This window comes from Melozone crissalis, unplaced genomic scaffold, assembly GCF_028551555.1.
Source record: "Melozone crissalis strain CALT ecotype California unplaced genomic scaffold, PUWL_Pcris_2 ptg000017l_1, whole genome shotgun sequence".
NCBI classification, from domain to species: domain Eukaryota; kingdom Metazoa; phylum Chordata; class Aves; order Passeriformes; family Passerellidae; genus Melozone; species Melozone crissalis.
The window spans coordinates 4,789,770-4,803,097 of NW_026535795.1; the positions used below are offsets into that span (position 1 = coordinate 4,789,770).

General features: G+C 52.4%; 1 protein-coding gene across 1 annotated transcript in view; it reads right to left on the reverse strand.

Annotated features, from left to right (window-relative positions):
- Positions 1-13,328, reverse strand: part of LAMA5 (laminin subunit alpha 5) — an 87,396-nt gene that overhangs the window by 5,496 nt on the left and 68,572 nt on the right. Inside the window, exons 40-67 of the mRNA XM_054274367.1 lie at positions 13,208-13,291; positions 12,329-12,559; positions 11,773-11,886; positions 11,376-11,503; positions 11,093-11,173; positions 10,504-10,718; positions 9,699-9,799; positions 8,661-8,841; positions 7,846-7,989; positions 7,616-7,767; positions 7,407-7,517; positions 6,437-6,548; positions 5,779-5,949; positions 4,783-4,979; positions 4,578-4,694; positions 4,348-4,502; positions 4,009-4,150; positions 3,697-3,799; positions 3,506-3,619; positions 3,210-3,389; positions 2,705-2,847; positions 2,352-2,528; positions 1,982-2,118; positions 1,750-1,903; positions 1,535-1,668; positions 1,034-1,196; positions 487-615; positions 142-293 (exon numbers count right to left, since the gene is read on the reverse strand). Of these exons, the coding sequence (XP_054130342.1) occupies positions 142-293; positions 487-615; positions 1,034-1,196; positions 1,535-1,668; positions 1,750-1,903; positions 1,982-2,118; positions 2,352-2,528; positions 2,705-2,847; positions 3,210-3,389; positions 3,506-3,619; positions 3,697-3,799; positions 4,009-4,150; positions 4,348-4,502; positions 4,578-4,694; positions 4,783-4,979; positions 5,779-5,949; positions 6,437-6,548; positions 7,407-7,517; positions 7,616-7,767; positions 7,846-7,989; positions 8,661-8,841; positions 9,699-9,799; positions 10,504-10,718; positions 11,093-11,173; positions 11,376-11,503; positions 11,773-11,886; positions 12,329-12,559; positions 13,208-13,291 (4,022 nt within the window). The remainder of the gene's footprint in view (positions 1-141; positions 294-486; positions 616-1,033; positions 1,197-1,534; positions 1,669-1,749; positions 1,904-1,981; positions 2,119-2,351; positions 2,529-2,704; positions 2,848-3,209; positions 3,390-3,505; positions 3,620-3,696; positions 3,800-4,008; positions 4,151-4,347; positions 4,503-4,577; positions 4,695-4,782; positions 4,980-5,778; positions 5,950-6,436; positions 6,549-7,406; positions 7,518-7,615; positions 7,768-7,845; positions 7,990-8,660; positions 8,842-9,698; positions 9,800-10,503; positions 10,719-11,092; positions 11,174-11,375; positions 11,504-11,772; positions 11,887-12,328; positions 12,560-13,207; positions 13,292-13,328) is intronic.

Genomic DNA, 13,328 nt, shown 5'->3' on the forward strand with positions numbered 1-13,328 from the left:
TGGACGGGGAGAGGAAACCCTCCCCCCCAGTTTCAGCAGGGTTCCACCAGCCCTGGATGTGGCTCAGAAAGGGCCAGGGCCACCACCAGGGACTGGAGGGGAATGTGCTGACTGTCCCACCCCAGTGCAGGCTGGACCCACCTGGGGGGCAGCACAGCTGGGGGCACACCCCCCAGGTAGTAGGAGACAGCGTTCTCCAGGGAGTTCTCCTGCTCCACCACAAAGATGGTGAGGCGCTCCACCCGCACCAGGATGCGCTTCTTGTTATTCATTTTGAGGAGGAAAATTTGGATCTGGAGACAAAACAGAGAAATGATCCGTCAGTCTGGGGCAGTTAGGTCCATCACAGAGGGCAGACAAAGTGTCAAGTTAACAGCTCAAGTCAGAAAACCTCTTGCAGCTCTTCCCCCGTCAAAAACAAGGGTCCAAGTGCCTCCCCACACTGGATGAGGAGCCTCCCTCCAAGAGAGCCCCGTTACCTCTTACCGCTTTGTTTGTGGCGCTGCTGATGGTGAGGGACGAGGAGTTGCTCGGTTTTGCCATCTCCAGGCCAGAGCTGAAATCATAGTAAAGAGCCAGCTTCCCATCCCGGATGGCCAGACACAGGAATTGACCCTGGGGAGGCAGGATAGACACTCAGCAGGTGCCCAGGATGCAGCTGTGGCACTGAGCCCACCTGCCCTTTAGCACTGCTGGGAGCAGGTCCCACTTCCAGTGCCCTGGTCACACTTATCTGGGATTTAATTTCAAACAGCAGCCCTGCGTTGGGGCGCAGGGATAACACTGCAAGCTGGAAATCCTCCTTGCAGCACTGGCTGCCTGTGAATCCTGGCCCCTCCAGCACCAGCCAAGTGACTGCTGTGAGGTTTGGGTCCAGTTCTCTCACAGCTTTTAACAGCAGTGCTGAAATCCTGCTCCAGGCAGCCCTGAAATCTCCAAAGCCCTCCTCTCCCATGTGTCCTGAACTGGGAACACCTATGAACTGGGACTGTCCCCTGAGGGATGAAGGCTCCCCAGGTCAGCAAGCACCTGCCTGGTTCTCCAGGAAGAAGATGATGCCGTTGTAGGAGACCACGCGGATCTCCTGCTCGAAGCGCTTGGTGGTGCCGAACTGGCTCTCGAACCTGATCTCGGCGTAGCCGCTGCCGTCGAAGTAGGAGCCATCAGTCAGCCAGGGGTCTCCCGTGGACTTGGACCTGGCACACACAGCAAGAGGCATCACTCCAAGGCATGGAGCGAGCAGGGCTGAGCTAAGTGTCCTGGGGCAGGGTTTCTCAGCAGCCATGAGAATCCTTTCTTCCTGAGCTAGGATGGTGGGGTAACTCTAAGAAGGGGTTTAGTCTTCAATCTTTGGCTTACAAGACCAATGTTTTTATAAACTATTAGAGTTAATTAGAGTTTGAGTAGTTTATTCACTAGGGCAGCCTCAAGGGGGAATAAAACTAGGATGGACTGTGACATAGGTGAATGAGGCTAGTTGGCCAGTGATGATGAATGGGTGTTCTGCTGGTTGGCTGCCTGCTGTGGTGCCCACCTGGCGCAGGGTTTCTCAGCAGCCGTGTCCAGCTCGAAGGTGTGCTGGAAGTTGTACAGGCTCACCACCTCCTCGTTCAGCGTGTCCAGCTCCAGGCACCCGCGGTAGTTGGGATAGCGCAAGGCAGGAGGAGGCTGGGGGTTAAACGCAACACTCACACAGGGTTTCCTCTCCTGTAGGAACCTCCTGAAGCCCCCTCCCTGCTGGATGCTCACCGTGAAGCTGGAGGGGTATCCCCCCACGTAGAAGACCACGCTGCGGGGGTCCAGGTTGAGCAGCCCCTGCTCTCCCCTGGCCACGCTGTCTCCCTTGATCTCGTGCACCCTCTGCCTCTCCACGATCACCGACATGTGCCCGTACTGCAGGATCCTGCAGCAGGAGCCATGGTCAAGATTAAGGGACACCCCAAAGGAGCAAACCCTGCCCTCCCCTGAGGAAAGGCCCCACCTGTTGATGCTGATGGTGACAAACTGCTCTCCAATATCCTCGTCGACACTCAGGGAGGTTGGTTCCTCATCTCCCAGCTTGTAGATCCAATGCACCCTGCGGTCCTTGAGCACAATGCCCAGGTAGTCTCCAGTGGCCTGAACTCAGGGAGAGACAGGGCCACATGTCAGCATTTGGGACAGGTAGGAGCTCTCCCTGATGCTCCCAGGGCTGCACTGGACAAACAGCCCCTATTCCACCAGGCTGATGGCTGCATCCAGGGGCTTTGTGTTCCCCACAAAGATATTCAGGGACCAGGTGAGGGGCTCATGTCCAGGCATGGGCATCACTGATGCAACAAGGGCTCCATCACCCTCTGGCCCCATCTCACCTCTTGGCTGCCCAGGTACAACACGAACCGCCCCTCCTCTGCCTCGTCCTGCTGGCCCCTGGGCTCGGGGTTTTGGATGTAGAATTTGAGGGATGTGTAGGCAGCTAAATCCTGCAGATTGCTGGGCATCCGGACCTGCACCCCTGAGCTGCCATTGAATTTCATGGGCACTTTCACCTGTAGGGAGACAAATCCAGCCCTGTGGCACTGAAGCCACTGCCACTGCCTGGTCACTGCCAGTTCTACCAAACCCCAAAAGAAAGGGACCTTTCCTGGTGGCCCCAAACACCCTCCCCTTTGCATGCCACCCTCAGGGAAGCCCTCCTCCAGCCCCCAGCCTCCCCTGAGCTCACCTTGCTGGCAGCATTCCTCGCCTGCGTGATGAGCTGCCGGATCCTCACGATGTTCTCTGACACGGTGGCATTTTTGTTCCTCCTGTTCTCCAGGCTGCTCAGCTTCTCCAGCAGCAGGGGAATGGTGCTCTCCAGGCTGGACACTGGGGTTGGAAGAGGAGCCAGGAGGTTTGGAGGTTAGCAAGGAAGGGAAATGCAAAGTTCAGGCAGTTTGAGAAATGTGAGTCAAAGCAGTGGTAGCTGGGAGCAGTCACAGAGAAATCCCCCTAAACCCATCATCCTGAGGGGGTCTGAGAATGCTCCAGTGCATGCAACCTCCTGCAGTAAACCTACAGGTGATATAGACAATGCAAGAGAGGGAAAAAAACGGGTCTTAAAGCATCCAGGATTGGCTACCTCCCTCTGCTGTTGACCTGGAGCTGCAAAGCACAGCTTTCAAAAACACTCTGTGCATGCAGTGGCTCGTATCAGACTCACCCTGTGGCACACCAGGCTCAGCACTCACCAGATTTCCTGGCATCCTGGACTGCCTGGTTCAGGTCTTCATTTCGGAGCCCTCCATACTGATCTTTCCACTCATCCAGGTTCTTCTTCATGGTGCTCAGGGCATCCTCCACTCTGGCAGCTGTTTCGTTGGCCTCAGCAGCAGCTGCTTTGGCATTCTGGATTGTGTCCTTTGTGTCCTCTGCAAAGAAAGGAATATCTCTGAGGTGTCCAGGAGCAGGGAGGAAGCACCTTGGATCACAGTCAGTGCACAAAGAAGGGAGCAGAGAGAATCAGCCCAGCCACCCCAGAACAAACCTTGCTCCCTGCCCAGCATGTCCTGCACAGACTGCAGCTGGCTCAGGAGCTGCTCCTTCTTCACACGGAGACCAGCCAGCTTGTCCTTTGCTGTCTGCAGAGTGCCTTTAATAGCTGCAATTAAAGAAATGCTGTTTGTGGAGCTCAATCCAGCCCAAAGGACAGCAGATCCTGCCAGGAGCCTCTCTCACCCCCACTGAGTTTGCTCTGCTGTCTCCTTGCAGCCTCCTCCAGGCTGCTGCTGTTCCTCTTCAGTGTTCTGGAGGTGGCCCCAAGGTTTTCTGATATGACATTCTGTGAAACAAACATGGGACTGAGGAGGAATTCAAGGTTCTGGCTCTGACTGCACACAGAAATGCTTGTTCAGAAAAGGGAGACCCAAACACTGAGTGTGGCCCCAGCTGTGGCAGACTCGGCTCTCAGGCACAGAGCACAGTGCCCTGGTGTCAGAGGGAAGGGAGTTTGGGTTTTGCCCATCTCACAGGGCTCCCCACAGCACGTACCATCAGGGCCTCGCTGGCTGCCTTGTCAGCATCGTGGGCTGCCTGCTCTGCTTTCCTCACAGCTTCAATGATGCTGGCGTAGGCGTTGGAGGCATTGACTGCCCTCTGGATGAAGCCATCCTGGTTTGTGTCCTGGATAATGCTGTGTTGGAACACGAAGCCATCAAGTCCATGGAGAACAGGCTCTTGCCCATGCCCTCACAGACAAACCCCTCTGCGCTGCTCAGCACAACTGTGGAGGTGACACCCCACTGTTCCCTGCCACGGTGGGGCTGCAGTTCCCATCCCCAGCCCTGGCAGCAGACAGCCTGAGCAGCGGGGCTCAGGACAGTGCCTCACCCAGACAGGTTCCGTGCGAGCTCATCCAGGAGCCGGGCGTGCTCCTCTGCCTGCTCCACCACGGGGATCTTGCTGCTGGCCGGGGAGAACTTCTTCACCCGCTCCGTCAGGGGCAGCTTGGCCCCATCCAGCAGTGCTGCCAGCTTCTCGTACGCCTGCAAGGACACCTGTCACTGCTGAGGGCTGCCTCACCTCTCCTCTGCCCATGCCAGAGTGCCTCTGCCACTCACCTCCTTGGCACGCTCCATCATCTGCAGGAAGTCAGAGACCTGGGCAAGGGCATCCCTGGCCATCTGCAGGGTCTCCTGCACCAGTGCATGCTGCTTCTGGAGCTCCTGGCTCTTTTGCTGGACACAAAGACCCAGGGTTAGGGAGCAGCAGGGCTGGGACAGCCCCCCTCCCTCCATAAATCAGGACACCATGGTGAAGGTGTACCTGAGTCTCCTCCAGGTTGTTTCGGTTCAGGCTGTTGAGCTCCTCTGTCTGCCTGGTTTTGTTCACGGCCTCGTTGAGGGCATCTCTCAGATCCATGAGCTGGGAGCTGTGCTGGGCCAGCCTCTCCTGGATGCTGCTCAGCAGGTCCTGGTTGGACTGCCAGCGGGCGTGCAGCTCGCTCCTCACACGATGCAGCACTGCACAGGGGGGAGGAGAACTCTTGCTAATTCCTCTGTTAAACACTTTCTGTCCTGGCTGCCTCAAAGCTTGCCTCTGGTCTTGGCAGATATCAAGGCCAGAAGTGACCATCTTCCACGCCTCTCTTCCTCCTAGATGGCACAGGATCTTGTCCATGACTGTCTACAAACCCTCAGAGAGATGGGATCTCTTTCAAAGACACACAGCCATGCCTGAAAAGATCCAGATGATGGACCTGAGGCCTTGATTACTTTCATTGTGAAAAATTACTTATTTCCAACAAAAGCCAGTTTATAATTCCAGCTTTCAGCTACTGAGTTATGCTTTGCCAAGGCTTGTTAATCAGAAGTGGTCTCTTCCTGCAGTGCCAGCATCCCTGGCTGGGCTCACTGCTCTCATTCCTGCAAGGATGCCCTCAGGACAGCAGAGCTACTGTGGGAGCTGCTGGCTGCTGTTGTTACTCTATGGGGACAAGCAAATAGGAAGAACATGGTGTGAATTTACTCCCATCCATGTGTGATGTGAATGCATCACATAATAACAGTGATTCCTGGTTCTAAATTTGTCATTTTTGTTCATCAAACAGAACTACCCACTTAGTTCTGCTCTAAAATCTGCCTTAAGGGAAAAGGAAGCACAAATTATCCTGTTGGAGTGTCACAGGGGACTTTGTAACTCCTATAAAAATGGCTGGGGATGCCTGGTTCTTAATAGCACTCTCTAAAGGACCATGACGTGCAGTGGGCTCCAAGCCAGAGCCAGCAGGACCTGGGCAGCCCTGTGCCACCAAGGACTCACATTTCTTAGCCTCCTCGTGCTCATGCCTTGCCAGCTCCTCCTGGGCTCCCAGGCTCCTCTCCTTCATCTCCCTCAGCATCCTCTCCACCTCGGCCAGCTTCTGCCGGAACTCCTCTGCGGACGTGGTGCTGGCGTTCTCTGCCCCAATCCTGGCCATCTGCCGCACCAGCTCTGCAGGGAAACCCCCAGCCCCCATCAGACTGAGCAAACCGGGGCCTCACAGCTCCCCGAGGCTCTCCTCACAAACCACTGACAGCTTTCAGGACAACAAACTGCTTGAGATCACCCAGAGGCACTGCCCCGTGTTTCAGCCTCCTTGGCTGAACACATCCTGAGCATCTTTCTGTGGCTCTGCCTCTTGTCCAAGATCCAGCCACTCTGCTTTGCTCAATCTCTCCTGAAGCTGCAGTGCAGACTGCCCCCATTTTATGCATTTTAGTAACATTTGTGGAAGTTTAATATGTTTTTTCCCCAGACTTGTGTTTAGCCAAGCAGCTGAGACTCACAATAAGGCTGGTCAGAGTAAAAGCTGGGATTCTGCAGGGATCTTCCTTTGGTTTTTTGTTTTCTTTGTTCCTCCATGGCTTTCTCTGAGCACTGCAGTACTTGACATATCACACAGGGAAAAACCCCAAAGTGAAGACCCTTCTTGACATACCTGCAATGCCCCTCTGGATGCTCTGGATGTGCAGCAGGAGCTGTTCCCCCCTCTGGTACATGTCCCTCGTGTGCTGCTCAACTCGAACTGCTTCTCTGTGAGTCATAGTCATCTACCACAAAAACAATGGCTTAGTTCAAGTAAGAGATGGTATTTTATGTCATTTGTCAGTGGGACTGTTGCTCCCAAAAGGCACAAAAAGCCTGGGAATGTGTCACTTGTGAGGTCCTTGAAGGAGCCTGTCCCACAATGTACTGAAGGATGATTATTTAGCACCTTCAGAGAAGCACGAGCATTAAATACAGCTCCAATGCAACAGGCTCTGGATGCTGGAACAATCCCAACACCACAGAGTTCAGCACTGCTCTGTGCTCTTAACACAGGGAAAGCCCCAAAGCTGGAGCCAGGCACACCTGGGTCCTGCTCAAGAGACAGGGGGCTGCAGTCTGGCTGCCTGGTACACACAGGGCAGTTTGTCTTTGCAGCTGTCTGGGGAGATAAGTCATCAAGTAGAGACTTGTCCCTCTCCCTCACATTAGGTGCAGGCAGTTTATAAATCAAATCAAGTGAAATCAAATCTTGCTCAGTTTATCCATTCTCTGAAGATGTGACTGCTAGGCTTTAGGCTGGATATAGATTGCATCCATGGTGGACCTAGATGTTTTGTCTCCTTACTTATATGTCCTTTCTATAAATGATATTTGATTGAATTTATTTTTACTGCTTAAAGTTGAAGCCACCTCAAAAGCAAGCAATAAATCGAGAAAAACTATCAGTATTATGAGATGTTTCACAGGTCTCCATGGAAAGAAGGCAGGTAATCCAGCTTGACCACTTAACAGTGCAATTTGGTTCTGGTCGAGCTGGAGACCCAACCTGCCTGAACAAGGCTCCTCACAGCCTTCAAAGCCCTCATTTTGATAAAAGGGGGATTTGTGCTCTGGCAAAGAATGATGGAGAAATACCCTACTTTGTGCTGCAGAGCATTCAGGTCCTGTGTGAGATCCATGTTCTCACCCTCCAGCTCATCAGCCCTTTGCCTGGCCCTGCTCATGGCTCTGTGGTACTCACGGAGCTGGTTCTAGGGGAAAAAAAAGAAAAATAAAAATTACAAGAGGCTAAATCAGGCCAACAGGCCAGGAAACACGGGCAGAAGGTGATGTGAAGCGTTCCACATACAGCAATGGCCAGAATGGTGCTGTTGAGGCCGTGCAGGCGAGCCCAGGCGATGGAGCTGGCGTTGAGGGTGACCAGCTGGCCGCGGATGGACGGGAAGGACATCTCGATGCTCTGCAGGTCCTCCAGCAGGAGCAGGACACAGCTGTCACACACTGCAGGGACGCAGCAGTCAGCACAGGCCCTCTCCAGGGCTGTCCTCCCCTCCTTCCCCAGGACAGAGGCACACAGACCTTCACACTTGATGCTGTCGGGGCCGTTGGCCACCAGGACCTCGTGCTGGCGCAGGCAGACGTCGCACTGCTTCCCCGTGAGCCCGCTGGGACACGTACACTCCCCAGTGCGGGGGTCACAGGAGCCCCCTCTGCACTCACACTCTGCAGGGATGAGAAACACAGAATCATTTTGGGCTTTTACCACTCTGGAGAGAGGGGAAGGAAAGGTTTTATTACCCCAGCTGTGTCCTGCTGCTGGGGGTTCCCTGTGCAAAGCAGTGTCCCTCAGACAGCTGCCAGCTGTTTTCTACCTCCAACAACTGGACCAGCAGCACAGCCCTGTCCCAGTGCCCCTGGCTGGGACCCCACACTAGTAATAGCAGCTTCTTCGAGCTAGGTATTATAATCTTTTGGAAGTCTATTTTTCACTTAAGACAGCTCAGCTACCTTTGGAGGCATAAAATTACCAGAACGGCTTTTGCTGCAGTGCTGGAAACAAAAAGGTTTAAAAAAAGGCAAAATAACAAACTCCTTACAGATAAAAACCGATTTAGGCGCAAGAAGTTCTTGCTCCTAGTAAAACAAACACCTCACAAAAGCAATTAGTTTCTTTGCTCTCTTCTTTTTCTAGCAAATTGCCCAAGCAAGACTTTTTGGCTTTTGTCTGATTAGCCATCCTTAAGTTTAAAGTGAAGCCTTTTACGCCTGTGAGATGCCTTTTTTTATTTAATTGCCAAGAAAAACTTCTACGCTTCTTTCCTTTTTAAAGAAACAAAAGACAGTTTTGTCACTCCATTAACACAAAACGCATCCCCACACACACACTCACTCACTTGTGCAGCCGCCCTGGCCCAAGCCCCAGTAGCCCGGGGCACACTGGTGGCAGCGGGAGCCGCTGACCCCGGGCAGGCAGCGGCACTGCCCGCTCTGCAGGTGGCAGCTGCTCCCCACGGCGCCCACGTCGCAGTCACACCTCCGGCAGCCCGAGCAGCCCTCAAAGCCGTAGTACCCCTCCTAGGGAAAAAAGCAGAATAAGGATGACCTTGGGTTTTGGTGGGTTTTTTTCCATCTAAAGGACAACGCGGAGAAAATAAAGGTCCTCCTCATATTCTAGGTGTAAGCCTAGGTACATATATATATATGTATATATATGTTTTTAATTATCTTGTTTAAGGGAGGGTGAGAATTTTTTGTTAGTTTTTAATTTATTCTGGTTTAGTTTATTTCTGTTTTTATTTAAGAAAATCTAAAGGCAAGCTCATTCTTAATTTCTGGTTGATTTACAGGAAAACATCAGGAAATAAACATAAGACTAAGGTTAAGTTTTATACTGTGTGGACTTAGTTGGTTTGTTATTGGAATACAAAGACTACTGATGCCGTGGGATTTAGAGGGAACTCCTGCTCTCTCCTTGACTTGTATGAACAAGGTCAGGTCATATGAACCTCTTAAACTTGACAGGTGAGCAAGTGTGCCTCTCCCCAGGTTAAGTGATGGGGGACCCCCCTTTCCTTTCCAGGTCTGTTTTGAGCACCACAAAATTCAAAGCAGCATGGTAAAGATGCGGAGCTGCAGTGAGAGCACAGGCACGCCACAGCACTGCTCTGTGAACCTGCCTTTGCCCAAGCTGGATGCACTCAGGAAAATGGGGTTTACTGCAGTTTCACAAATGATGCCACTTCACTGGAATGCTGCCTGCATGGCTTGCTGCCAGATCTTTAATAGGCTTTTGCCATGTACTCATGCAAATTCAGCCCTCACCAGCTGGCACCAGCCCTGCTGGGCTCACAGGCCTGGGGGATGGCACACCAGGGCTGTCCCCAGACCCATGGCAAGGACAGGTGCCACCCCAGGGCCCAGGTGAGCCTCACCTCGCAGCGGTCACAGTGCTGGCCCGTCACTCCAGGCTTGCAGAAGCACTGCCCAGTTTGTGGATGGCAGGAGTCAGTCCCACAAGGTGAACAGTTGCACTCTGCCAGGGAAAAATACATCCAGTATTACACTGAAGAGCCTGTCAGCCACTCATAACACCTACTGCTAACAGCAAAACTGCTCTTTCCCCCTTATCTATCACAGTTAAGGCAGAACCTCTCTCCTCTTGGATTTGCTTCTCGCAACAACTTATGCCCATGACTGTGGTGGTGTTTGAGAGTCCCAGGATGAGGGAAGAGACGAAAATCTTGACCCCAGGTTTCCAAAGGCTGATTTATTATTTTATTATATATATTATATTATGCTATATTATGTTATATTATGTTATATTATGTTATATTATGTTATATTATATATTAAAACTAAACTAAAGAAAGAGAAAGCTGACACCAGAAAGTTAGAAAGGATTGAATAATAAAATCTCGTGATGGACTCAGAGACTCTGACACAGCTGGCTGTGATTGGCCATTAATTAAAAACAATTCACATGCAACCAAAGATGCCCTGCTGGTAAACCACCTCCAGACCCCATTCCACAGCCATCAGATAGTTATCGTTTACATTTCTGTTCTGAGGCTTCTCAGGAGAAAAATCCTAGCGAAAGGATTTTCATAAAATATGTCAGCGACACACAACCCCTTTCACACGCTGCATTTGGGCTGCTGTTCCCCAGAGGGAGATGAGTGCTGGGAATGGGCACCCTCCCCTTTCCCCTTTCCCCTGTCTGTCTGTCTGTCCACTCACGGGTGCAGTTCTTGGCCAGCACGGCGTCCCCGTGGTAGCCGGGCGCGCAGAGCTCGCAGCGCGCGCCGGCCGTGTGGTGCATGCAGCCCGAGCAGGCGCCCGTCAGCGGGTCACAGCTGCTGAACAGCATGTTGGGATCCGTGTTCCCGCTGCAGTCACACGGCTGGCACGAGCTGCCGATCACCAGCGGGTTGCCAAAGTATCCCGGGGCACACCTGGAGAAACACAAGTCACAGCACAGTGAGGATCCTGCAGCCTGGAGTTGCACAACTGGAACAGTGTGAGCATCCAGCACTTGTAACTGCTGGAGCCCTCAGGGATCTCAAAGCACTCTGTGTTTTGCCTCAGGATACCTCAGAAAGGTGCCTGCATCACAGGCTGCAAGTCAAGGCAAAGCACACCTAAGTCATACACCCACAGTAACAGAATTTCAGCAGTTGGGCATTTGCAGGTTGAAAAGGACTGAAGGAAATGCTGCCAAAACAAAGCAGCTGTTTCTCCTGCAGTCCTTAATGAGAAAACTTCTCTGCCCCAGCAGTGGCTGCACAGGGTTAGTGAGCCCCCCCAAACACAGGTGCCACCCCCTTACCGCTCACAGTTTGGTCCAGCGTAGCCTGGCTTGCAGAGGCACTGCATGTTGGAGCCCTTGTGGACACAGCCAACAGCAAAACTGAAATGAGAATGGGGACACAGGGAGGAGCAGTTACTCCTGATGTGGTGCCAGGGGAGCTGGTCACTCATTGTGGGCTGCTGGGGCCTTGGGTAAGAGGCCATGCACATGGTTTGGGGACAAGGACAAGGCTGGCACTGGGACACCTGCCCTGGTGGGACACAGTGAGGCCAAACAGGCAACCCCATCCTGGGGTGCTTACTTGTTGGAGGCAACTGAAAGAGGGCATGGGCACCCAACACACTGCAGGGGTTCCTGGGCAGAGGGGCTGCCCATGTAGCCGTCCTTGCATCGCTCACAGTGGTCTCCTTCTGTGTTGTGCTGGCAGTTCTGCAAGGAAAAGGCAAACCCTGGGTTCAGCACTGACAACAAGAATGGTGGGTGCACTAAAAACTCCCCATCAGAATGCCTCAGTCCTTCCTCTCTGCCAGAGCTGCCTTGCCCCCTAAGCTGACCCTGAGCAGGGTCACCACTGAAGCAGTGAAGCCAATGCCCCAACTCAGGCATGGTTCTGCCAGCTCAGTTTGTAAAGAGCTTTTGAATCACATGCTACGGACCTCCTAACTCCAAAATATCACACTGCTCCACTGTTTACTTACAAGGCATATCCCAGAGCCTGGCAGGCACTGATCTGAGTGGCCATTGCAATGGCAGGGGATGCATTTTCCCAGGAAGAGCCCCTTGGTGTCCCTGTAGTAACCTGGAGCACATTCCTGAGGAGACAGAAAAAGGCAGAGATCTTAAAAACAGCCTGATACTTTTGGGAAAAGCAAAGAAACTAAATTACTTTCCATGACAGAATTCCCACTGGGTTGTACTGATGGAGAAAAGATTATAAGCAGAGATGAAGATTTTTCAGTGCAGCTCCTTCCTGCTCCTTTTAACCAGGACAGAATTGGCCAGAGAGAAGGACCCATTCCAAGGTACTGCAACACCTGAATGATTTCCCCATCATGTCCCTTCCAAGAAGGCAGATGAAACATCTGCATATCTCACAAGTGAACGGTGTTGTGATGGGGAAATGTTCCTTCCTTTGGAACAAGCCCCAGCTGTCACTTCAACTGAAGCCCTCAAGAGCCAGCTTGGAGGCAGCTGGCACCCAAAACATTATTATCTGACCCCTCTGACTGGAACAGCCTGTCCACTCCCCCTCACCTGGCAGGAGTCCCCCTGGTAGTTGGCTGGGCACAGGCACAGCTCCACGTTGCTGGCACGGACGCCCGTGGCTGTGTCTGTGGCCATCTCCAGCACCACACGGCGCAGGGACACGGAGGAAGAGAGCTGGGAGAACAGTGCCCGGATCTGCAGCTGCTCCAGGTTTGCCAGCACCATCATCAGCTCCTCTCTGGACACAGGGTTGTGAGTCTCTGTGTGCCTGAAGTTATCCTGGGGGGAGAAAACCTGGCATTACTGGCAGGAAGCACAAGCATCTGAACGCGCAGCCCAGCCTCCACATCCCTGCTGCTGGAATCTTTCCCCTTTGCATGGGTGAAAGAGCCCTGCAGCACCTAAAATTCTGAGCTCCAAGCACCTGTCCCTCTACCTGCATGAGGTCTTGTATTCTATTTGCTGGGTTCCCCATATGAGGGAAGGAATGATGAATCTGACTCCATGTTCTTAAAAGGCTAATTTATTATTTGATGATACTATCGTATATAAAAGAATGCTATACTAAACTATACTAAAGAATACAGAAAGGATACTTACAGAAGGCTAAAAAGATAATAATGAAAACTCGTGACTCTTTCCAGAGCCTCGACACAGCCTGACCTTGACTGGCCAATAAGTCAAAACAATTCACATGAAACCAGTGAAACAACCACCTGTTGGATAAACAATCTCCAACCACATTCCACATGTGAGCACATCACAGGAGAAGCAAATGAGATAAGAATTTGTTTTCCTTTTTCTCTGAGGCTTCTCAGCTTCCCAGGAAAAAACCCCTGGGCAAAGGGATTGTTCAGAAAATATGACTGTGACAGTCTTGTCATTTCCTGAATTATCTGAGCACTTCACCTGTGTGTGCAAACTCACCTCCACCAGCTGCAGCTGGCCTTGATGTGCCTCCCCTGGGGACGGGTAGGCACCTTCCAGAAACATGATGCTCATCTGATTTCCCTGGGAAAAGCAAGGAAGGTGTCAGACATCACCTCAC